General features: G+C 44.4%; 1 protein-coding gene across 4 annotated transcripts in view; it reads left to right on the top strand.

Moving 5' to 3' along the window:
* The window catches only part of srgap1a (SLIT-ROBO Rho GTPase activating protein 1a), a 74,000-nt gene that overhangs the window by 10,717 nt on the left and 36,708 nt on the right, over nucleotides 1-26,575 (top strand). For all 4 annotated transcript variants that reach the window (XM_060060836.1, XM_060060835.1, XM_060060837.1 and 1 more), the window contains 3 exons: nucleotides 12,258-12,453; nucleotides 19,429-19,591; nucleotides 24,489-24,551. In XM_060060836.1, the coding sequence (XP_059916819.1) occupies nucleotides 12,258-12,453; nucleotides 19,429-19,591; nucleotides 24,489-24,551 (422 nt within the window). The remainder of the gene's footprint in view (nucleotides 1-12,257; nucleotides 12,454-19,428; nucleotides 19,592-24,488; nucleotides 24,552-26,575) is intronic.

The raw sequence follows: 26,575 nt of genomic DNA, 5'->3' as shown, positions 1-26,575 counted from the left end.
ATGCGATGGTATTCGTGTTCGTATTATTAGCTGGCATGTTGAAGAAGTTGAAGAAATGGAATATGTTGGCTGCGGCGCTGCTATGGCTGTTACCAGCATGGTTGCCATGTCGCTCTCGTGACTTCGTCACACTCTCTGGCCAATCAGTGGCCGGCCGTCTGCCGACGTCACCTTTTAGCATCGGCTCAGCTCGCTTGGAACCTAGAGCAAGGCGGTACTAGAAAAAGCAGCCACTTCAGGTACCAGATACCATGTTTTCGCGGTGGAAACGCATAAAATGCGAGCTGAGTCGAGTCGTGTCGAGCTGGTACCATGCAGTGGAAAAGCGGCATAATGGACGTTGTACCAGCAGCACCATCATAAAATGATGTGAACGTTTGTTCCATTTGTTCTTTAACCCAATAAGCTTCCTCTACCTGCTTTTAGCCAAAAGGTTTTATTCACAAATATGGCCTTCCGCAGAAACTCAAGAACGATGTGTCGCTGGTCAGACTTTAAATATCCCCAATGTCTGAGGGTACTCCTCTCGGCAACTAAAAGCAAGCAAAATATCGACCTTTTATCCAGTCTCCTCATATGCATTCTTCAAATGAGATCTGTGGAAAACAGCAGCGAGACAGTGTTTTTGTTGTTTATGTTGGTGAGCCCCGCCCTCTGTCTCTTTTTAACTCGCAGATTTCACCGAGGGTAAGGTTTGTGGCGAGACCAGCTACAGTCTCACAATGCAATCATGGCTCGTTATGGGCCCTTTCTGTCTGCTCTGTGGAGGAAACGTAATCAACTTTGGCACTCTGTCTGTGAGAGTAACGTGCTAGAGTGTAGTTTACTCAAATAAGCTACAAGTTGCAGCCTGAACATTTTGGCCAAACATTGAGTATGTGTAATGAGCAGTTATGAGTGCCGTGTTAATAGTAGTAGTACTACAGATAAATGCAATGTTATGTTAAATACAATTTTATGTTCGATACATTGTGTACTTGACCAATGAATCAGTAACGCTGAAAGGTTTAGCGTAAGCTCTGCCCTACCACGAATAACTTGGGTCAATTCTATTAGCATTCATTGTTCAGAAATGACATGACATGATGAATCCTAATAAAACTGTATCCGGCCTCAAAGTGCTTTCTAATTTAAAGGTTGTTCAGTGGCTATCATTCTTGATGCTTTGCCAGTGTTGGCGGTAGTGTTTGTAGAAGTACCATTAACATATTGAAAAGCACTGCCGTAGTGGCTGTGCAGGCGTTGCCCTTGTGCGTGGCATCTTATAAATTAGTATTGATATGAGATATAACCATTTAGATAAAACCTCAACAAAGGGTTAAATACATGCCTGTCGAGAAAAAAAACCGGATTCTGGGCTGATAAACAAGCGACTGCTGTCCTACTTTCACTCATCAGGAACCACTGCGACTCGATGTAACATTTAAAAGCATTGCCCCAGTAATCAATACTGTGTGTGTACACAGAATGTCTGGCTGGTTCAAGGTGTGTGTGTGTGTGTGTGTGTGTGTGTGTGTGTGTGTGTGTGTGGGGGTGGGGGTGGGTGGGTGGGTGGATACAAGTTTCCAGCTGCTGTCTGCCATCAGCCAGCTGCTCCTTTGCAGATAAGCCATTTTTAATCCATCATTTGACCTGGTGCTTGGAAGCGGTCTTGTCCTTTTTTAAACCCAAATTACACACAGCAGCACAGTACAAGATTTCACATTCTTAGTGTCCATTCTGGGCTTCATTCATTATATGTACTTGGTACAAAGGAAGAAAAAAAGGTTTTTGTTTTTTTAACGAGTATAAGCAAAGTAGAGACTAGGGGTGACCTTGATTCATCGATGATTCTAATCTTTGATAGACATTTAGTCAACTTCACCTTTTCAAAGGTCGAATCGCCATGTTGGTAAAATTGTTTTACAGCGGGAATTTCCATTGGGAAGACGGGGGTGCTAAATGGTACAGAGTTACCTGGCTTCTAGAAGAAAAAGCCCATAAGTTCAGAACAAATCTGTGGGGTCTTCTGTGTGCAATTTCCTGTGTTGTGGTTTGCTTTCAATAAAAGTCCTTATTGTTTGTTTGAAAACCACTTTGTGTAATGGCAGTAGCACTATCCTTCATTACATTTTCTAAGTAGAGCACATTCTAGCCAGCAGTCTAGAAGGATACACAATACAATATCAGGATAAAAGTTTCTACAGTTTAGCAGCATTCCAAAACCATTAAAGAAGTTTCATTTAAAGTTTGTCAAAAGCAGCTATCATATAATACCACTCGTACAGGTGAAATTGATTCTCTCCATTGGGACCAAGTAGTACATCTTCTCTGGTCTGTTAAATTGATGTTGCCACATTTGTTCTTATGCCTGATGAATGAGATTTGACTATGCACATTCTTAGGCAAGGATACCCCTATTAGAGACACAGAAAAGTATCTTGAAAACGATAAAAATAGGTAATTCCCCACATGCACTAGCCTGGTCTAACTTACTGTCTGTGGCATATTCATTCTGATGACACATACTGTCCGTGGCATATTCATTCTGATGACACATACTGTCCGTTAACAACTGAAACTAAATTATTGATATTTTTACTATTGTCTGTTTATTACATGGCCTTGACCGAACGGTTTGTTTAATAATTTGGTTTGTTGAAGTCTCCGGGGGAGTGACCATCTTATGACCCGTCTTCCACTACCCCACTTCCTCCATCAGAGACTAACAACAACCAAGATCGAAACCTAGGTTTGAATATTGTACATTCTGAAAAGTATTTTTCTCGTGTTATTCAAAGAGTTTGCCCCTGGCTGTCAGAGCAGAACAGAAAAGTCAAATTTATTCAAATCATAAACCAAATCATGTAAAGTCGACTACCAGTTGTAGACAAGCTGTCACCTCTCCTCGAAAGCTTTTTGCCACAAGCTGCATTGCAACTCAACCCTGCCCTCAACATCAATGCTTCAAGAAGTTGTCAGGTCTAGACCATTCAATACATTTATATCATTATAATATTTGAATATCTGATTGAACTGTTCTTATATCAGCTTATTTATAGTCCCGATAAATACCCCCCCAACCCCCATCCTTCTTCCCTCTATTCTCCCACTTCCTCGCTCCCCACCTGGTTTCTGTCCCCAGGTCCTGATGTGCAGGCTGGCTCTTGACAAGCAGGGGATGTGTGTTTCCTGGGCTGCCCAGCTCCTCCGCTAACCCAGCTCTATCAAAAGGCCCGGGACCACACATCCTGTGTGGTTTTGTGTGTGGGGGGGGTTGGGTAGAGGAGAGGTACAAAGACTTTTGGGGGAGGGATGGATGAAATTAAACTGGTTTTCTATGCTCCTGGTGGATGGTTCCCCCTGTGGGATTTCCCCCATGTGTTCTATGAAGTTAAACTTTACGCTATGCCAGCATTCATTCATCAGGGTGAGGTTGGCTGTAGCTGCTCCCTATCCCTCTCTGGCATGTGTGTTGTTTGGCTGCATGCTTTTTAAGAGGTGGCATCCATCACGTTCTCTCTGCTGGAATGACGGCACAGAGAAATAGATAACGATTTATTATAAGTGAAAGTGACTGTATATTCTTCTCCCAAAGCCACTCACAAGGAGAATTAGTTTAGTCATGGCTGTGTTGTTAAAGTCAATGCTACGACATAAGCTTCTCTTTGGTTAACATACTTCAGGCTCCTTTCTTTATTATTTGATTGATCATTTCCTTGTGAGGATCATATCAACGGATGTGGCAAGTTATTCACCGGTCAAATCTTCTGGTATTCTGTTTGTTCATTAAGTACACTATTAGTTGACTGAGATGAATACATGATCACCTCTGGTTTGTTTCTAGTTGCTGGATGCCCGTATAATGGGCAGAAATCATTAGAGGAGACATCCATTAAAGTAACATAAGACAATAGCTGCCTTTCTGAGGATTCTTAGGGGACACACTGAGCCATGCGTTTATGGAGAGGGAGCACGTAATAAGAGACTTACGGGAGACCTCGGATTGGTTTAACAGCGTTCCTGAGCCAGAAGGCTATTTGTATGTTCGCAAGCAATGGCTCCCTGTCTTTTCATCGCAAACCCATCTCACAAATGCGTCATCCAGGGCATCACATGAGAGTGTGTCCCTTTTGTGTTATTTGCCTTTTCTACTGTGTGGCTCTAAACGGCGTATGCAGTCATTCCAGTGGCACCGAATGTCACAAGTAAGTGACTTGTGAAAGCTAAAAACAAGAGACCAACTCAACTCCTCTTCCCCTCTTCATGTAAGAGCAGGATTAGGCCTGTATCCTATTCAGCCACTGTTGTAGGTCATATTATTTGAATTAACATCAGAGTGTCCGTCAAACTAAGGACATCTTTTAGTGGAGTTAGAACGATGTACTTTGTGCAAGTCTGAAGGGACGGGGAGAAAACTCAAACACTATACATGTAGTTTTGAGCTGTCTCATCCTCTGTCCCTCCCATCGTCTACATCCCAACCCCCGGCCCCATGGTGCCACAGTGTCCCGCCTCTGGGAACACACTGTCCACACCAGTGTGTGCAGGGATACTCTGGGTGGTGAGTGACTGTGGACCCCCCCCCCCCCCCCCCTCCACGCCTGACGCGTGCTTCCGAACTGCCGGATCAGGCAACCCGGAAAAGGCCAGTGTCAAAGGACACAGGAAGACTGGTATAATGGGGAGAGACAGACAGCGAAGCAGGGAGGAAGACATACGGGGAAGCAGTGAGACAAGACTGATTGACAGCGAAAGGCATTGGGACTGACTAGGTGGCGAAAGGCAGTTCATATTCAGACACGTAGTAAAGTGTCTTCAATGCAGGTGAGCCAAACTGCCAGACAGTGAGACACACGAACCATAGAATAAACAAAAGACTGATGAGGAAAAATAGCCAGAAAAACCGACAAACTGTCAACACACTGAGAAGAGGAAAGCAGGGGAGGGGGAGTGTGCTCTCTGAGGCCTGTCGGAGGATGCTGACCAGGCCCTATCTCGGGAAGTGGGCGATTCTGAACTGCTCAACTTGAATACTATCAAAAGAATGACCAGTCTGGCCCATATAACTCTGATGAAATGGGGACGGTCTCCCTATTTGGACTTGGGTGAATATTAAACTGCAGGCAAATAAATGGCAGTAAGAACGATGTTTTCGACAATGCCCAAACTTATGGAAAAGTTTGGTTTGCAAACACTTTCTACATTTATCTACAGCCTGCCCTGATAGTTTGGATTTTCTGTCGGCCAGTGTCAGTCGGTCCTTCCGTGCTCCATTTTGAGTTTATTAAGCAGATACTCTGCAAAGAATTTGTGGAAACCAAACAGAGTTCAGGGTAGAGACAGTTCAGCCACTCCACGTGTTTATTTTGCAGACCAGTGTTCTAAACATTCCGGCTGATTAAAGCTTATGCACTATGGGAACTAATGGTTTTCATGGATCGCCTTCTTTTAAAACTACTCTCCGTATGTCTCCACATGTTTTCAGTGGGGCGACCATAGCATTTATTCATTGTATAGCCGTTGCCCCTAACAAACGAGTCCCAACTGTATGCAAGCTGCTAGCTTGCCCAGACAGGTCTATGTCTCCGGGTTGGCTTACCAGAAAAAGAGAGGGAGAGAGAGAGAGGTGGTCTGACATGACATATGAGCTGTATTCTCTTTATCCTTCCCATCAAAACCTCCAACAAAAGTACAAAGGGCGTTTTGAATGCTACAGGCAAAGTGTCAGTTTTCACCACCAAAAATTGTGAGAAAGATTCTATGTGCGTCAACACAGTAATTTTCTATACTACAAATCTCGTCGGACGGCAAACTTCAACACCATACTTTATAAACAAAAATACACTCTAGTTTAAGTTGTTTAAATTAAGTGTTATGAACTGGGCAATATTGGCCTCTATTATTTGTCAGGTGTCGGTAACAGGGAAGTGTAGCCCATATTTATTGTCACACATGCATTGGGCGTTATATTAAATCAGGTTGATATCATACCATATTTCACGGCACATAAAGGTGTGCTCAGTCAGTACAGGCATACACGGAAAGTGTTGAACAAGTGTCCAAGGAAGCAGAACTTGAGAAGGGTGTCCAGATCAAACAGATATTACTCTGCAGCTGAATAAACAGCCTTTCTCTCATGTGTACTCGTACCACAATTCAGCTTCTACTGACCCGCCACCCTGTTTGGTTTGGATCATGGCAACAGTCCTTGCAGGCCATCATCCTGACACCACTGATTGATGCGCTCCATCCAGCCCGGGAGCTCTTGGCTGTTGCACGGTTTCCCTAGCAACCAGACCTTTTTTTTTTGTGCAAATGGGCTACTTGGCAGGCCTGTTATTGGAATTAAACATTTTAGTTTACATTTTAGAGGACAGCATGGTTGATTGCTAATTTCCCCCCCATGTAGGAGTTGGTTTCTGACATGGCAAAAAATATTGTGTGTATTGTATTGAAGTATGTTCATATATATTCTGGTTCAGAAATCATGGATGATTACTAAACTCACTTAAATCGCAGGCAAAAGATATGCTCAGTGTCTCCAACCATAAGTCTATTGAACAGAGAGCCCAAGGCAAACAAACCTCATTCCAATGCTGGATTAAAATAATATTCCTGTTAGGACTGTGTATGCTACATGGGTTTATACTATGTTTTCCTCTCAGTATTAACTTGTATTATTCACGTTCTAAAGCTGTGTGCATGTCTTGGTTTATGTACTACATTTTCTGTTTGTGTTTGTTTTGTAAGTCGAGTTGCCTTACCTCCGTCCAGTAAAACAAAACAGAAAAACATTCATTGATTGGTGTTAGGCTAAGTACATAAGGCCTATTTATGTTATGCCTTCACACCGCGGATGTGGAGTCAGTAACAGAGTGGGTCGTTGTTAACCAGGGTAGCAGGACCAAGCCCAGGGTTTAGAAATAACACCTGTTGGAAAAGTTTAATTTCTTGCTAATTTGCTCACTTTTCCAGTGTGACCGCTACCTGGCTGACATGATGGTCTTGTGCTTTCCGTGTAAATCATTGGTCTTTTCATTGACTTACATTATCTATCATTCACATTTAGGGCCTTTAGGAGACACTTTTATCCAAAGTGACTAACAGTAAGTACATTTGTCAGAAGTAAGAGAAACAAATACATAGCTGTCGGTACAGTAAAGATGTTCATAGAAACAAGTGCCAAGCACAGATGCTAGGTTACCACAAATGCTAGGTTAACCCATTCCTCATATACACCAAAGATAGTTAGGAAAATACGCTACACAATGCGAAGTACTTTTTTTAAGTGCAAGGATGTACAGCATACAATAAGTGAGTACATTAAGAGCCAGGACGTACAAACCAAACTGAGTGCGTAAGGGCTGTTTTTAGGAAAGTGGGGGGTACGGGAAGAGGCTATGCAGAGTCCAGGTGAACTCTGTAAGGAGTTAAACTCTTATAAGATAGGTTGGCTGTTTTTTTTTATATAATGCAAGAGGCAGTCTTATCCACGTATTTGTTAACAGCCCTGTTTTATCTTCATGTCAGGACCGCTTGTTTTTAATATTCGACCAAAGGCAATTCTGCTTGTTTTTGAATGGCCTTCACACATGCATGCGCCTTGAATCATCTTCAGCAACCTCATTGCATTCAATGATAGCTACAAAAGGCTGATGAGCGAGACGGGACTGTTAACATCAAACTCCCAAAATGACTCTCCGGATTCTGTATCCATTCCAAGTTTTCCGCCATGTCAACAAAACGAAGAAGGATGTCCCTTTCTTTTCTCATGTTTGTCTCTTACTAAAGTACGATACTTGAAGTACAGCAAGAAATGTACATCGCCTCAAAGTTATATACAGAGAGACTCACTATTTGCATTTTCCTGCATAAGCATACTTTGAGCATCTTGTGATGCACTTACTTGTGAATAGCAGGTCTGGTAATTAAGCACGTTAATTTTTCGTCTCGTTGGGCCTGCGGGGTTCACGGAAGCAAATACACCTGCAAATGTCACAAGTACAGCCAAACTGAACCTAAACAACCTTAAATACCTTAAACTAATGTTCAACACATGCTGCTAATATTGTATCATATTACATTATCAAAAATATATTGTAGTAAAAAAATTCAGTCATCAAGTACAACCTTTTGACCTTTTTCATCATTTTGTCTGCCGTGCACACTCCAGCTCGATGTACAAATTGACACACAATTGTGCTCCTCCCCCACTAAACCACTTTGCTTCACGATGCTCGGATGACATCAGGCATACAAGAGCATAGACCAGAATGGCAACTGTGTAGTACAGTACAGGTCGACTGAATCTGGCCTGTCAGCTTTCTCCATGAGTTGCAAAGTTTTGAAACATGATCCCCAGCACTCTCAAGCACTATCAGATGATGGTCGACCTTCTCAGTTTTAAATCACTTAACCTAAATCATAACTGGAATATTACTAATCATTTAACCATTAATTGTAAAGTACTAAACATAAGACATAAAACATAAAAAAAAAGGCAGATAATAGTTTTCAATGGGAAGTGCCCCTGTTGTAATTATATCATTTGATGCCATCATTCTCTTGTGGATATCCCTGCTCAGGGACCTCAGATGAAATATAGCTGTCTAGTTAACTGGTACAGTTGAAACATCAACTTTCAACAAAGTGGATCATAATGTTAAACAACTAACGACCTTAGTCATGGCTCTCTATTGCATTACATATGATGGGTTACGTTCTGATATTGTGTCTCTCTACAAGGGTGTAACACAAGGGTTTGGTATTAGGTCCACTTTTATTCCCTAAATGTATAAATAATCTTTATTGCATGTCAAAATCTTTTTGATTTTACATTTTTATGCTGAGTATACTGGGTGTCAAGGCCATTGAATTCTTGCAAAATGTTTTTACTGTCCTTCAGATTACCAGATTTAAGATGAAACTCATTCTCAATGCAGAGAAGACCAAGCATATCTTGTTAACTCCTCTGTTCACTCTAGGAATAGGCCACAAAGTGTGGCCTATTAACCATTGTAAATCGCTTTGCGTCCACTGCTGAATGTAAATGTGAATATTAACAACTCACACTTTTCCTGGATCATTTCATTATCCATTTATCAAAAATGAAAATCCAGTGACCCATCTCTCACTGGTATGCAAACTCGTTCCAGTTGTAATTGAAAGCTTGTGCTCTGCAGAAAAACGAAGAGCCCATCCCTGATTGCCTTTTGATGGTATTTTTACCATATTGTATCCAGCCTGTCATTGTCGCAATGCCTTGATAAGTAGCACACGGTGATGGCTGAAAACAATGCTGTATCGTCCATTAAGCTAAACTTTAGATTCTGAGAGGCTACAATGGACTGTGTGCAAAGGCTGTCCTCCGCTTTAAGATAATCAAGCAAATTGAATTGCAGGTGTAGAATAATGTATTTTGATCGATTTGGTGCCATCGCTTACGTGTACAGGCAACATCTGCTCTAATAGGAAAGGTTTGTGGATGTGTGACAGTGGTCCGGTTGGTACAGTTTCCACAGAAGCCCAGAATGTCCCTCAAGAGGTCAACAATGTGGGTCGGCACAGCCTCTCTGCTGACAAAGCACTTCCTGTCACAATAGAATAGCCCTATCTAGCAAATTAAACGTGATTCTGGGTTGCAACTTTGGACATATTTGCCTGCATGAATGGGTTATTGGAAGAGTTTTGTGTGGCCTTCAAAGGAGCAGTTGGACAACATCCAAGCTTGAACAAAAGAGCTTTGGTTCCAACCCATGGCCACAACGACCCAGCGGCGCTCCAACATTGGTCAATATAGCCACTGTGTCCGTTGGTCAGCTGGTTTGTTGGCTTTATAGACCTGCCAAAACCCTGCAGACTAAAGGCAACACATTCTGCAGTATGGTTGTTATCTTACAGTATTGTATCAGTAGAGACCATTACATAATACAAACCACCAAATACATTCAAAGATCAAAAGTAGTGACGCTGGTGTACGGTTTGTTTGACTTCATTTCCAATCACTTCAAGTTGCAAAGTGCACAGGTGTATGTATACGCTCCTAAGCCTTCAGTTTGGTGGTGCAAGACAGGGCTTTGATTTGGCAATACTTCGACAGATATCAGGGACGGACTATCCAGATGACCTCACGAGGAATGTGCCATACATAAAGTGTAATATGTGTAATACATAAAGTAAAGATGGAAAGTCATTAAAGAGCTCATGACTCTAGCGTGCATGCTAAAGTCATAGTCACCTCATGATCTGCAAGAAATGGTAAACTGCCTACAATAAAAGTAAAGCCTTGTTTCTGAAGTTGGACATTCTGTGAGCTTCTCTGACAAGTAACTTTTCCTGTGGCTTGATCTTGGCACTCAGACAGTGTCTGTATAATGTCTGCCTTTGGAATATTAATGATTTAATGAGTTTCTATGTGCAGCCATGGCTGTAATTGTGTTAAATGATCCGGCCAGCCCCTTGTGTAAACGCAATGCCAGCTTTGCTTTAATCCCCACATCCTCATTGAGTAGCCGGAGATGGCCCCAATTATAGTTTTGCCCTTAAAGACCAGGTACACTTAAGACAATTCTCCTGCTCCATTCAAACCCTACCCTGCCTGAGCCATCCCTTCCCTCATCTAATGAACTTTCAGAAAGAACTTGACAGGCCACTTCCTCTTATCCTTTATATTCCGATGGTTCTGCCTTACCCACTTTTCTCTTCTTAGTGATCTCTTTTTGTTGTTGTGATGTTGTGTATTTATTTACAGTACATTACACCGTCGTCTATCTTGGGTTAGCGAGGCTGAGAGTGCTGTATGCTTGCCATCTATCAAGATTAAGCGTTGCGGAAATCGCAACCCCCCCCTCCCCCACTTCCACTTGTTACCCTTATATATTTCTTCCGGAGTGCCAGAGGCAAAGAACAACCGCTTGGGGTTTGCAGAAACCTAATCAACTATATTTAATAGACCTCATCTAAATTGTAAGGTTATTGAGATTGTGGGTTGCGTTTTGGTTTAATGTTGATTAATGTTTCAGGGTCACATGGTAATCCACTTTTACATGAGGAACACAAGGGTACACACACACACACCACACCACACCACACCACACACACACACACAAATATTGCAGCTTTAATTCTTGTCAGACTGGAAGCGTCCTAATTGAATCAGCACTTGATTGGCCATTAGCTAACCTGCCAAACTGCAGTTGATGTTTTCTGCGCATTGACCTGCCAATGGCCTAATAATATTGGCGAAAGTGTTTGTTTCCATTTCTTCCATTTATCAAATGAGTATCCTCAATCCTTTAATTTAGCATCTTGGAATATGTCAGCACATGCTTCAATATTTTGGCATGGGTGGCTCAGGTTGAAATCAATGTACACGGTCGGCCACATATTATTAGTAATAAGCAGATTTTATTGTCTTTGTCCTTTTTCGCAAATGGATCCTGCGGATTGTAAGGGGTAATGATGCAGAAGAAAGTGTGCCTGCTGAATTACTTTGTGTTGTTCTGCAAATGGTAGACGTGCAGCGCTCCTGCTCTGCCGGTGGTCGTGTGGCTTTAAATCACCTTATTAATCTGCTTCCCTTACTGAGGATGTCTGGCCCAGGCCGGCCTCCATTAAGAGAAGTCCATTATACAGCCAGAGCACTTTGCAGGAACGTGTGTGTGTGTGTGTGTGTGTGTGTGTGTGTGTGTGTGTGTGTGTGTGTGTGTGTGTGTGTGTGTGTGTGTGTGTGTGTGTGTGTGTGTGTGTGTGTGTGTGTGTGTGTGTGTGTGTGTGTGTGTGTGTGTGTGTGTGTGTCCTAAATGTTTAGAAGAGTTTATGCCAGTTTCACAACAGAAAGAGTGAGTGTGTTCGTCTTGAGGTTAGGCTTTGCCTTAATGAAACACTTGAGAGCAGAGCGACTAACAATATTTTGCTGTAGAACACTTAAGTGTAAAATGTCTGGTACAGATGTCTTTACCTGCGGCCATTAGAAAACAATAACGAGCCTTATTGGCACTTGGCTTTGTAATGCTGTACTTTGGATCAAATGCGTTGTTTTTCGTTTCTATGTGTTTGAAGAGGGATAATACAAGTGCCTTAGTTACGCGTCTTGTGTGCGCATGAACACAATATTTGACAACATCCACCAACACCATGCCGTACATATGGCTATTTGAGAATCAATACATTTGTAGTTTTTCAATATGTTGTGGATTCTCCCCTTGTGCAGCAGCCAACCCTTTACAGAGGATATACATTCTAACCATGTCCTGTCCTGTGCTCCGTCTCCTCAGAGATCCGGGCCCAGCTGGTGGAGCAGCAGAAATGTCTGGACCAGCAGACAGACATGAGGGTCCAGCTGCTGCAGGACCTCCAGGACTTCTTCCGGAAGAAGTCTGAGATCGAGATGGAATATTCTAGAAACCTGGAGAAACTGGCCGAGCGCTTCATGGCCAAAACGCGAAGCACCAAAGACCACCAGCAATACAAGTAAGGAGACCTTAGTCCAATTGTCGCTCCTACAAGTGCTCCTAACTTGTTTATCAATGTGTGTTTTGTTTTAAAGGGTGCATTTGAATATAGACTTTCGTCATCAGTTTAGTTGCCATATCCTTTCCCTGTATCTTTCTGTCGTCTGCCTTGGCTCTTGTTTAATAGTCACAGTGCCTTCGGTCCTGGTCTGTTTCGCATTAAAGCCTTCTCATTGTCTGTACCGCCCAATTCTTATGAATCCTCTTGCATTGGGGAAGCTAAATAGAATTCACATTTGATGTAATTACATAGATAGGATCTTTCTGCATGGGAAAATACATTTGAATGATTATATTGCCGACGCGATCATTCAGTCTTGGTTTCATATGGAAAGTTGGGGGAGAACCGCGACCTGGAGCTTAGGATGGCCATTTGTTTCTATTGTATTCTGATAAACACAGATTCCATACATGAGACTTGGTCTCTAAAGGCTAGTCTCTTTGCCTTTTCCATTCATTTCCTCCTTGAAACCAGTAGAATCCGAATTCAATGGATAATCCCACTGCATACCAATACTTGGTATAGATAAAAAAAAATATCTGTATTACACCTGGGGCTGAATCCCTTGAGTAATGAGTGTAGGCTACATTAAAATATTGTGGGACAGCTGACAGCCCATCTCTCAGCAACCTGGTTGTGTTTCAGCAAGAAATGGGACTGGGGAGTTTTGGATCTCCCTGGGAGAGACACTGATACCCCCATGCAGGGCTGCTTATACCTAGGAGGTCTTCAGTTGTCAAGACCTACAGAGAAACCATATCTTCTGCAGATCTCAGGCAAAAACTCGATTACATTCATTCATTCATTAGTGGATACTTTTTTTTTGTTTAATTATTTAACATCAAGTTGCATGTTGTTACCAGAGACCAAATATTCAGTTTTCTAAATCTTTCACACTGGAACGGTTTGTTATTTTTACTGAAATGACAAACTAAATCACGAGTCAATAGAAAGTGAGTGCATGTCGCTAATCGTTTGAGCGTTGATGAGGGATCCCTTCGTCTTGCTGTCTCTCCCTTCCCTTCCCTCTGTCTGTTCTTGTCTATTTAATGTTGCATTCCGTGCACCTCGCTCCCTCACTCCAGCGCTCTCCACATGGGGCATCACAGCATGGCTCCGCCAGCTTTTTCCAGGATGTTGATACACCGTTGAGTCCGCTGCACTTGGTGGCCTCGTTTCGCTGTAGGAGAACGCTCACGGAAAGAGCAGCCATTAGCATATTGTTTGAACATGTGCTGGAGTGAACTTTTTTCCTTTTCCTCTACCCAAAGTGTGTGTGTGTGTGTGTGTGTGTGTGTGTGTGTGTGTGTGTGTGTGTGTGTGTGTGTGTGTGTGTGTGTGTGTGTGTGTGTGTGTGTGTGTGTGTGTGTGTGTGTGTGTGTGTGTGTGTGTGTGTGTGTGTGTGTGTCCTTCTTCCTGAATAGACTGTTGTGTATTTAGGAAATATTAAGATGATTAATAACTAACGAATACAGTCGTCTAGTATGTTGCCCACATTCATGCAGTTGTTCTTGTTGGACTCAGTGGTGCATCAAGAGGTTTAATTGTATTCATTGCGGCTCTAACATAAATCCACTGTGGTAGGGGTAAGAAAAATAATCGATTCTTCAATGCATCGCGTTTCTCTCTCTCCGTTTCGATGCAGATTAATAATCGGAATTGCCGCCTGCTGCAACATTCTGTTCGCCAGAGAGGGATAATTTTAGTAATTTTCAAATTATTTAATTTATCTTCAGCGTGTATTGGCCAATCTGATTTGTCTTGACATGATTGTGATTCAGCCTACGCATAGCATGCACGCAAACTCATGTGCTATTGTTCCAAGAAAGTCATATTTTTTACAAAAGCTTTTTCTCTAATAAAATATGAGATGTTAATTCATCTGTTGATGTCTTTAAGGATCATCACAAAAGTAGGAAATGATTAGCAAACTCTGAGTAGCAACATGATTTTGTAAATCACGCATGGAAATTAACGTAAAAAAAATTGTTGCATCGATAATCGTTTTAGAATCGAATCGTTGACCTCATAATCTGAATCAAATTGTGAGGTGCCAAGAGATTCCCACCCCTAGTGTGTGGCAAGTAATTTGGACTAAGCTGCAGTAATGAGTTGGCATTAAAAAAAAGTGCAGCTAATTCGCTAGCCTATTAACTTAGACTTAATAGCCTTAAATTGGAAGCACCCTGATAGCGGGGAACTACCACTGTAAAGGCTGTATGTCAGCAGTGGGATGTTTTGTTAAGTTTAAGTCTCAGCTTAAACGTGAAAAGCTAAGTATTTCATGTTCTATTATTCGTATAGCATTAAAGTCAAAGTAAATATAGTTATTTTTCCAAACCTATCCATGTTTAGTTATAGTGAGACTTATTTGAGAAAGGAAAGCTGCTGATAGGGCACCGGGGATGGATAAGGAGAAGGTGTGGGACCAGTTCCTCTTTTGGATGCATTCCTCTGGTGACCAAAGCAATGTGGATGCCCTAGGAATTAGTCTTGGGTGTTTTGGGGATACAACAGGAATTGACAGACAAGACAAGACAGACAAGCTTTGTCAGCAAGAGTAACGATGAGCTAACCGCACCATAATAGGTGGTTTCGTGTGTATATGACTTATATTAACAAAGACATTGTCTTCTGAAGTCCCTCAAATGTTCTTTGCTGAATACAGCAGGCACAGCAAATGCTGATACTCTATACCCAAAGGTGTTTTTTCTATGTGACCTAACAAAAACAAAGCATTCATGTAATGGATAGCAGGCTATCTATTTGAGGTCAGTGACCAAGGTTGCGTGACCAATTATGGAAAAAGTGCACACACAATAGGGATCAAACCCAAATGTGCAGATTGGATTTGGTCACGGTTAAAGAAAGATTTGCCTTAACTGCTCTGGTCATATCGGGGTATCCCCATGCCTAGCCCACATGTCATCAGGTCGAACAGCGACACTCAATCAAACGTAAAAACAGTTTTGAGTCTATATGAATGAACTGCAATGCTACCTCCTTTTCAAACCTCGCACAAACCACCCAACAAACCTGCGAATGTACCTACAGCCCTTTGAGTCACAGTCCACCCACCCCCCCCGCCCGCCCAATGCCATTGAAGAGAACAACGGCCGAAACCACGAGGCGCACATTTCTCGTCAGCGCTGTTTACTGCACATCACCCAGTGCAACCCGGTGCACAATGGCTTTGCAGCGCTAGCAAAGCAAACGCACTCGCACACAGACGGGCGCATAGTTGAAACACACACAGTGAGACCTTATGCAGTGTGCTATCCAGAGTTTGTTCAGGGTGGGACAGAAGAATGGCGTGCAGGGGAATAATTCAATTATCGATGTTGTCAAAGCCTGCCCTGGTGGCGTCTTGAATAGACACACTGTTCGTCGAGAATAAAGTGTCTGGGTGAAGGACATTCTGTTACCTCCCGAAGGCTGCAGACCAAATCAGGCGCCGCAGCCAAAGCCCCCAGTTCAACTGTTCAGTTGAATGAATGAGTTGAACTTTTGGGAGAAACGCATCCCAATGTCACGTGATTGGCCAACACAAACGGGCGTTCAGATCTGAAGACGCCAATTGGATGGGGAACCTTGTTTAACGTGTAGCATTAGCATTGTACATTGTGCATTATACATTCTGCTGTTTACCGAGCAACCGTGGAGACGGGAGAGGGGCCGGTCGCCGCCGTGTTGTCCTTCCCGGAGCTGTACAACCCTGCCGTGAGGGAGTACACAACATGACGTCACATAAATGGGCCATGAAGTGAGCTGACCCAGCAGTCTGTGCTTGGGGCCGCAACGAGGGATTTGGTCTGAAGGAAGCCCAACGATGTTCATGCACTTGTTTTCAAGATCTAAGACGTATCTCTGGCTAGGCCCACAACATACCAGAGTCCTGCAAAATGCAAGCAGTTGTATTTTGTGTTTGTTGACAAAAATCCTCTGCCCAAATTCCAATTTTGGCTGCAGCTGTATCTAGTTCATACTGAAACACAGTGTAGAATCTTCTATGAAAAATATAGAATCTTCTATTTATAACCCACATCTGAGACACATGCTACGTTCTTGGAAACTGAGGAGTATAATGCCATATGTTCCTTTTTTAAGTAATCTAACCCACATGCTGGAAGTGATAAAACAGTAGCGTGCAATCAAATGTTATCTGTGAAGCACAAATAGAAAATAGTTGAAAATGTTTTTTGTTTTTATACACGGCACGCTGAAGAGCTTGTTATCTCGTATTGTGCAATCCTTCACTTTAAAAGTTTCATCAATATATTTGTGAAAAGGGTTGGACACGCATAAAACAAACACTCCCTCACGCACACTCCAGTCTCTTGCTCTGTCTCTCTCTCTCTGTCTCTGTCTACGTCTCCCCTGCCGAGTCCCTGCGTGTTCTGACTCTGACGTCTCCTGTCCCGGTGTCCTGGGCCCGCAGTGCTCTGTTGGTGGATCTCTCAGTCTGACACGGTTCTCCTTCTGGCTGCAGAGGAAACGATGACTTTGAGAACACTTCCCGTCATTATGATTCCCCGAAGTCATTGTGATCGCAGTGTCGCTCTTCCTTCCACCCCAATAACAAGCCTGGCTCTCTCTCCTTCCTCCTCAACCGCTCTGCTTTCCCCTGGTCCGGTCTAGCAAGGCTTCCTTTTGAATCAGATCACAAAGACTCTGTTGGGGACCCACTGGTGTTTATTAGTGGGAATTCTCTGAGAAATCCTCGTATTTCTGCCCAGGGGTGTCTCTCAAGCAGAGAACCTACTTTGGGAAGATGTATTTGGTTCTTCCTTCGAAATTAGAATGTTATGATTTCCAAGTCACGGGTAGAGTTTTGTAGTCTGAGGCGTTTATTTCTATGTCATCTTAACCTCATGTGACAAAAACCTGAGGACTAAACGTTGTGCAGATTGTCTGGTGTTTTCCTAGCAAGTCAAACAATCAGATGCATTATGTTCTCAGGGCAGTGTCCTGCCTCATTGCTATGCTTGTGTCAAGCAGATCATCAGTCATTCAAATGCTTACTGTAATCACATTGTTTCATTGCCACTGTCCAAAATACAAATCCTCAGTGAAGCAAAGATCTATATATCTTTTAGTAGACTTCACACATGTCCCTTCTTACTTGGTAGGTCAACCTTATTTTTAAGGACCAACTTCATGCACACATGAATTATTAACTGCAGCATTCTTTATTTACTTGCATACTTCCTGACCTATGCTGTCCCTATATTAATTCATATCCAGTTGAAGTATCGAGGCGTTAAAGGCTCATGAAAACGGGGCACTCCATCGATGTGCTGTTCAGCTTTTAGACAACATTCCCGGACAATACACAACATTTCCTAAATATTAGAAACTTCCGCCTGCTTGCGCCACGCGAGGTTTGCTTCCTGTTTTCCGTGTAACATGACTGGCAGGGTGTGTGTCTGTCTGTCTGTCTGTCTGTGTGCTGTTGTCCGTTAGGTTGTTGTCAGTTTAGCAGAACACTGTGAACTAGTTCAAGGCTGGGTCTCCCGCCCAGACAGAGTGCAGAGTTTCACCTGTCATGTTGACATGCGTTGCCTGTCTCGGCCAGCTGACCTTGGGACAGATGGCGGGGTGGTGGGGGGGGGGGGGGGGGGGAGGAGGAGGTACAGAGGCAAAGTGTCCAAACGTTTTCCGGCAGCCTCGTCCCAGACCCCATTTCTGAAGCGGGCACACTGACACACGCTCACATATTTGTTGGATTTTAGCGGGCAGGAGGAATGTTACGGAGCATGCCAGAGGAAGTCGGCCTGCGGGCCTTTTGCTTACTCAGGGCCCCAGCTCGGCTCAGCCCGGCCTGGACAATGTCCTGCAGTCAGCCCGGCCTTCACAATGTCCTACAGTCTGCCCTGCAGCAGGCTCAGGAAGCAGCAGCGACGTGGATCAGTCTGTTGCTCTGTGTTTTCTTTTTTCTTTCTCTCGCCGCAGTGCTTTCTGCTTATCTCCATTTTTTTTTTTTAAATATATATATATATATATTTATTTTTGGTTTCATAACACAGTCTCTCTAAAGTTTGCTCGTGAGTTACTCTGCTGCTATGTACTTAAGGCTGGTGCTCTCAGCTGGTTGCCGGCAGCAAATCATCTCAGGCTTAGAACATTCCTAGAACCGTGCCCCAGAAACGTCACCCGTGCACTGTGTGTGAGCGGTGCGCAAGTTGAATATCTGCTCAGAGTAATTCATCTGGACTGCGCTGTAGATCAAGATATTTTTAGGCGTAGAGACCGGCAAAATATAGGCCATTTGACCACTAGGGAGTCTTCAGAGGTGTAATACGTTTGTGATAGCCACTGATTCACTTTAAGTATTCTAATTGCTCGCCAGGTATGGACTGCTGAGATGAAGGCTAGCTCTGGTCGTCACCTCTGTGCTAAGCCGACTTGGATATTGCAGTTTTAGAGCACAAGTGTCCATATTTAGTCCCTGTGCCGTTTGAAAAGCGGCCAACCTATAATAGCATCGGCCCTGCTCCCCAAAGCCACGTCTATTTCACCTTGACCCATGGTGCTTGATCTCACTACCTTTACTCCTAGCGGGACTCCCGATGGGACGGCGAAAGGTATATTTTCCTAGTGACCTTCATTGTGGCAGGGGCGGCAGTAGCTCAGGAGGTGGAGCTGGTTAGCTGGTAAACGCAAGGTTGCTAGTTCGATCCCTGACTCCTCTTAGAGTGTCGAGGAGTAACGGAGCAAGACACCCTACCCGTACTGCTCCCGTCGAGCTGGCCGTCGCCTTGCATGGTAGACTCAACTGTTGGTGTGTGAATGTGAGCATGAATGGGTGAATGTCAGGCAATATTGTCGAGCGCTTTGGATAAAAGCGCTTTATAAAGGCAGTCCATTTACCATTTACCAATTGTGTAACAGAGGGAAATGGTTAAACTGACGGCCGAACTCGTCTTGTTTCAGGAAAGACCAGAACCTGCTGTCCCCAGTGAACTGCTGGTACCTGCTGCTGAACCAAGTGAGGAGGGAGAGCAAGGATCACGCCACGCTCAGCGACATCTACCTCAACAACGTCATCATGAGGTTCATGCAGGTCAGCGAGGACTCCACGCGGCTTCTCAAAAAGGTGAGACTGTTTGGCCCGTCTCTTGGTCTTTGCCACTGGGTATTTTAAAGGGATTTCTTTAAAGAACATCAAAATACGTAAAATAGACCACGACCGATTTATAGCCTCACAGATATATCGGCATCGGTAGATATGCGCAGATATGAAATGGTGCGTTAACTGAGCACATCTACTTTATATTTATATTTATATTTATATATATATATAGATATAGATATAGATATATAGATCCACACACAGGTAGGTACTTGTGTGTATAAATACTTTAAATATCGGCCGATGTAATAATCTTGGTACATTTTTACTCCCTACATCGGCATCGGTCGGGCTCTAACGTTAAACGGCCGTAACACTTCACACTTCAAGAGATGTGTCCACAACAGACCTGCTGAATATCTTCTCAGGACAATACGTACTATTATGTGAGTGGCCGGGCTTATCCACGTGGATGACACTAAGCGGTCACCTGCTTGGCTGCGTAGCCAGGAGGGGAAAATAGAGTCCACCTATTAAAACGGCATTAAGAAATAGAAGGAACTGTAAAAAATTGGCCTCAATTGTCCAGCGGCCCCCACTTTTCTATAGCCTTGTCTTCCTTCCTCAGTCAAGTTGTTGCTCTAGAGAGGAGGGTATATTTAGAGTTGAGCTGTGACGCATTTCCCCCCCAAGTCATGTTGCAATCGGATGATGTGGAGGAGCTCACCGCACCTCTGATCACAGCTCCCACCAGTGATGCCTCCACCGTACCGTCTGAAAGGCTGTGCCCGCGTGACCCAAAGCCAGGACACCGCTGCCGGGTCCGCCGCAAAGACGACAACTCCCAAACAGATTATGTGCTCCCACGCACCGCAGGCCCAAATTACAAAGCAACGGCTCCAGAGGATGGCTTCTGCGTTCATTTAAGCGAGGCTATGTTTAACTCCTCATTCGTCCACAAGTTTTCCCCTTGTCTTTGTTTCATTTTTCATCTTACATTTTTTTTTATCTAATCTTTCTTCTAGTCCCCCTCCGTTCTTTCGTATGTGAAAAAAAAAAAAAAGGCTCATCATCCTTTTCTTTCGTTCCTACTTAAAGACTTGTTAACTCGTGTCACTTCGAAAGTCTTGCATTTCACCGAACTGATTACCATCTCCTGATAGTTTGTGGTTCTGACTTTGAGTATTCGGTGAAGAAATGGTCTCCATTACTCCTGACATCCCCACCCCTTCTTCTCACACACACACACACACACACACACACACACACACACACACACACACACACACACACACACACACACACACACACACACACACACACACACACACACACACACACACACACACACACAGGAAGTCCCAGCCGTCCTTGCCCTTTGATAGTGGTTGAAGGGTCCTAGTTGTACTAATGAGGCCAGATGTGAAACAGACAGCGTCTTTACAGACGTCTTCTGTGACACCAACCCACCCCGAGTTGACGATCATAATTATAGCCCTGCTTCTCCCTCTCTCGTATGTTTTCCTGCAGTATAGTATTTTCCCTCATGTTTGCGTATAAATCCTGGTGCTGCACATTCCAGCCGCCCCTACTCCCGCCCATATATCCATCTTTCCGCCCTTCCCAAGGCAGTGCTATCGTGCCATCTCTGTGACATCCTGCTACAATCACACAATGCCCTGAACTCTGCCCTTTTTGAAAGTTACAGCAACTGCCCCCAACGCCCCATGTATCCAGGTGACATTTTGTAGACACGCATATTTGCACGATGGGGGGTCCGGGTTCCCAGCGGCCCCCCCCCACCGAAACACCCCTCACCCTGTAATCACAGCACCGGCGAGCCCTTTGATCTGCACAAAGGCCGCTGTAACCAGCGAAAACAAGACGGTGTCTCCTAATGTTACGTGACTTAGCTCACTGCTCGGTTGGGGGGGGGGGGGCACTCCGTAGTCATGCTTCCAGGGAAACCACACGAAGGAATGCTGTGTTGAACCCCCCCCCCCCCCTTCCCTTGATATTCTCTGACCTCAGCCTGTGTGGTTGGGACCGTAGACGTTGCGGTGGTGAATACAGGATCCCAGCCCGGAGTGGTGCTAATAGCCTACCTGCCATCGCCTGCCTGCTCCCGCTCAGCCCCCGCATCGTTAAAGATGACACGTTCCTTTTCACGCTTGTTTTTTTTTCTTGCCAGAATCTAAAAAGTATCTTCTCTTTTTTAATGGTCTGAGAGATCTTCTCACATGGATTTAGTTTGTATTATTTATAGGGGCCAGCTTTTTGTTTTATTTATGGCTTTCTGCAGCTACAGCGCCATGGTAGCTTTTCCGAGGCTTAACAGAGCCTTGACTCTCCCCTGTCAGACGGAGCACGCGCTTCCTGGCGTTGTACAGTTCCCGTTGGTCCTGATGTCACAGGACCCCGGGGAGTATGCTGGCTTTAGCTAGAACGAAATGGCCCCCATCGGTCAGTGGACGGACGGGACTTGTTGTCTCGCGCGATGGCTGGTATCGGTCTTGTCTTTGAAGAGCTCTCTGGCACCTCGGTGCACGTGTTCAGGCAGAGGCACGTGTTTGTATGTTGTTATTGTTGTGTATCGGTCGGATTGTATGCACAAGGATTAGTCTGTGTGTCTGGCTGCTTGCCCCCCTCCCCCCCCCTCCCCCCAGTCAAAGCAGAACCGTGCACTTTGTTCCACCCCGCTCCTCTTTGACTTGTCGGATCTCTTAAATGTGGTAAGATGACGTGAGCTTCAAAGTGTCTGATCCCTAAAGATCCTCAATTTAATGATATGGTTTCAGGGGAAAAAAACGCCCAAAGTCGCATGCAAAACCAATACAAACACCAAGTGACCTCTTGGGGAATCCTTCAAAATGACACCAAGCGGTGGTTGCACTGCCCAGCATTTAACCGCCAATACACACGCCTCAGGGGGGTGTTCCGTATGTGTCTTAGCGTTGGGTGAGCTATGAAAGGAGAGATGCTCTGAAGCAACAACTCAAGTGGATCTTCAGGGCCGTGTCAGTTTTTGTTTTAAGTGTTATCCGCCGAGATCTGTCTTCAATGAGGCACGTCTCCTCCCGTTCTCGGTTCCTCTCGTTTCCTCCCTCCTCACTCCTGTCTTCGGATTAGTTAAGGCGTGTCTCCTCGCTGTGTGGTCCGTGAGGGCGGCTCCTCGGCGGGCCGGCGACCACTTCCAAGTGTTCTCCCAGCGAGACGGAGGGGCAAGAGAGAGCTGACAGGCGGTCCATCTGACAGTGGGTGGTGGGAGGGGGGGGGGGGCGTCCAAATAGAGCTCCCCTCCAGAGCTGGGGGGGGGGGGGGCTTAAGTAAATGTCAAACGTTAACTTTGTTGCAGCAGTTTCAGTCGAAGTGGTATTCCTCCTCCGATCGGGAGGAAAAGGGATTGCGTAAGAGACTAGATTGAAATTGTAAAACGAAAGATGAAAGGGCTACGCTCGCTAGTAGCGTTGAGCTACGCCTGTTGATCTAAGCTTAAAGGCTTTTCTTGACCTGTGATTAGCCCCTTGACGCTCAGCGGCTAGCCGGCAGCACAGGTGTTGGCAGCAGGGTGCTAAGGATTGCCCAGGCTACCTGGTGCAACCTTGCTCTAATTCGGGAAACCTACCTTGCAGCCGTTCACAGAGAACGTAATCCTCTTACCTCTGAATGCGCACAGGCAGGGCCAACTCTCACCACCTGCCCTTCAGCCCAACTCAGTGATTCACGTCGAACCATTGCTTGGACGGTCGATTTTCAGACCTGGGTGCTTAGTCACATTTTCAGAGTAGGATTCTTTGTCAGTGCAGATGTGTTTTGGGATGCAGTGTCCAGAGAGTCCAACTCTTTGCAAACCCTGGCGCTACTTTTATTATTGTATTATGCCTCCACTGGTGCACTATGGTTGTTCGTTGTTGCTTTAGTTCACATATGTGAATCAACCTGGATCCGTCAGGTTTGTGACCTCAATAGTGGCGCTTCCTTGTGGCCCACACCCACAGGAAACCACAGATGTGCAGGGCTTTACGGTCTTGCAAATCCTGCAACTCTCAAGTCATAAAAGGCCTTCCCAGACAGAGCGGTGGCCACTCAAAATGGATTGTGATTCTGGGCTATTGTATGGGATGTAATACAATTCTGACAAAGACACTTTGTATATTTAACCTCATCCCATCCATTCTTTTTTTCTTGAACTTGAATGCTTTTACTGGAAATCAGCCAATGACCTTATCCTGCAAACGTATGCACCAGCTGTCTCACTCAGAACAATGAGAAGACCACTTTGGGGAACACTAGAGCGCCTTTGTATTTGGTCTGTTCACAGCATACTGCTGAGAACATGAGTACACTATTCCAAGGATCAGATACAATGGACAATAATTACTTTACAGACAGCCTCCGAGTGCCGATGTAATATTCAATATCATCCAGGATGCACTGTCGACCGATCCAAAAATCCATTGGCCTTTCCCCTAACCTTGTGAACATGTGATATGCAGGTCAGCCCCAGAGAAATATAAGCACTGTACTGTGAAAATGTATATATATCAAGAAAAGTTCAACCTATCATACTGTATGATTCATATTTCCTTCCACATCATAGGAGTCGTTTAACAAGCTGTCTATCTGATAGTATTACTAAGGTCAGCCTTATAGCACGGCTGATTGCATTAACATATATCTGGGGTTCACTCACGTGGGGTTGGGCAGATAATCTGTTAAGCACATGCGGGCAATGAAACTCAAGCCCTGTGTGATAATGTCATTGAATATACCTTTTATGGAACCGGACCACATTTCATACCGCACACAAGTGGTTGGGAACAATCTTTTCCAGTATTCCTCATGACTACATAAAGTAATTGTTGTTCTCGTCGTGCCTGGCTAATGGGTTTTTCTTCCCTTCTTTGTGTTTATTTTACAGACTAAAGAAATCACCTTCCAACTACAGGAGGATTTAATGAAGGTCCTAAATGAGCTTTACACAGTAAGTAGTAGTGGCTTCCTTAATTCTATTTTACTTATTATACTGCACTTCCTGCTGATGCTGAAACCTCTATTAAGGCTCTGGATCTTGCTCAAATGTTATGTTAAATGTTAAAAGGTTTTGTTCGCCCTATCTTTTGAAGCTTCTTTCAAGCCCTCCATACCAAAGTTTTCCTTGATAAACATGGTGATTACCTTCACACTGTCTATTAAAGACTTAACTGGGCTCACCAAAGCCTTATAGGGTAACCAGTTTATATGTTGGCTGTGTTTTGAGTAAATGTCCCCTTTGGGCTCTATATCTAGATTTCCAAGCAGCATGGAATTATGTGTCTAGAAATGTATGTATGTATGTATCTATCCATCCATATTATTATCCATTCGATCCCACTGGGTCAGTTTTCAGCATGCATGCTGTGTTGAACTGGTTTATAACCTTCTATAGCATTCAGAAGTAGTGGGAGTTGTTCAAAACCCAACAATTGGGCATGTCACATCAGTAGCATATTCAAAGAGGCATTAACAGTGTGAATGCTAGATGTGCATCCATTAGTTTGAGCGTCTGGAAGCTGAGCTGGGTGTGGCGGAGGCACCATTAAACCCAACACATTTCCACGTGTTGGCCTCTCCATGCATGCATTGAGCTGGTCTCCACAGGGGATATTACAGCAGGGATGGGTTTGACGGCTCACCTTCACTTGCGGAAGGGAGTGAGTGTAATTTGCCCTTCCTAGAAACTGTGTGTCTGTGTGTGTGTGTCTCAGCTCAGTTTGCCTATATAGAGTCACACTAGCAGATGAAAACCCTCGGCCTTCCACCGGCTCCAAGCTCGAGACGCGTGTGACTCGGGCTCAATACGTGTCACTCCCTTAACCGCACCCCCACACAGATTTGACCTTGTTTGGCCTCTGAAAACACACACACACACACATGCGCGCGTGCCTGGTGTGTGCGAGTCACCATTGCATCAGAAAAGCCACAGGTCCTTTGTGGGTCACCGCCAGTTAAAATACAGCCCTGATCCAGCTCTAAATGTGTCCTTCTAAAACGAGCAAAGCAAACACTCGCCGGCCGTCGCCGGGGCAGAGTGGACGACAGGCCCCAGGGTCATCCACCCAGAGATCCACCCACTCTGGGGTTCGGTAGTGACCCCGGACTGAAGAACGGGACCTTCTCTCAAACAAGTTTGGTTCGATTTTTTCATCCACACAAAAAGGAGGCCTAACCCTAGCCCAACATGAGGGGGGAAATAGGGTTGGACGATGAGGTGGGTGGGGTTTGGGCTTTCGTGTAGACAAGTGTGGATTGAAAATAAACAAGTGTGAGGCTGGAATAACCAGGACTTGGTTCATTCCAGGTTAAACCACCGGCAGACTGGCCTTGCCTGTTTGCGATTGTGTATTTTTGCAGCAGACAAGGCGACTATACTTGTTCAATGTGTGTTACGTGGGACCGAACGCTGCAAAGCCTTCCTCTATAAGCGCCTCAGGAACTCATTTTAGACAAGGAAACAAACGTCAACCCTGCCTGAAACCATCTCACTGCAGCCATTATCTTTTGTTCAAAGTGTGATTTTCGGTGTGTCCTCGGACCAAATTGCTTTACGGAGCAACACGAGTCCCAGGTTAGATTGAGCCGTGAGCGGGTGGGTTTTTATAATTTTTTGTATTATTCGTCAGACACTTGCTAAAATTGTTCAAAAAGTGATGGGTGCAGTGAGTAAGAAACATGGTGTCAATCTGTTAAATAGAACAATTTTAGTCAATTAATATAGTGTTAACGTGTTTTGTAATTGATAATTTTAGAGAACTGTGGCGTTTTAAAACCAGTAAACGAATCATTCTCCTATCCTTCCCTTTCCAACGGCCTTCCTCCTCCGTAGGTACACTGACTGCTCCAACTTTCTTTGCTTTTCCCCATCTTCTCTGCAGGCTTCTCATGAGGTTTTTATTCTGCTGTATAACTCCCGTTTGCCCGCTAGCCTACCACCACTGGAGCTTACAGATGCATCATCCTGTATTTTTT

This window comes from Gadus macrocephalus, chromosome 9, assembly GCF_031168955.1.
Source record: "Gadus macrocephalus chromosome 9, ASM3116895v1".
NCBI classification, from domain to species: domain Eukaryota; kingdom Metazoa; phylum Chordata; class Actinopteri; order Gadiformes; family Gadidae; genus Gadus; species Gadus macrocephalus.
The sequence above is the reverse complement of the archived record's forward strand: the minus strand, read 5'-3'. Positions and strand labels throughout refer to the sequence as shown.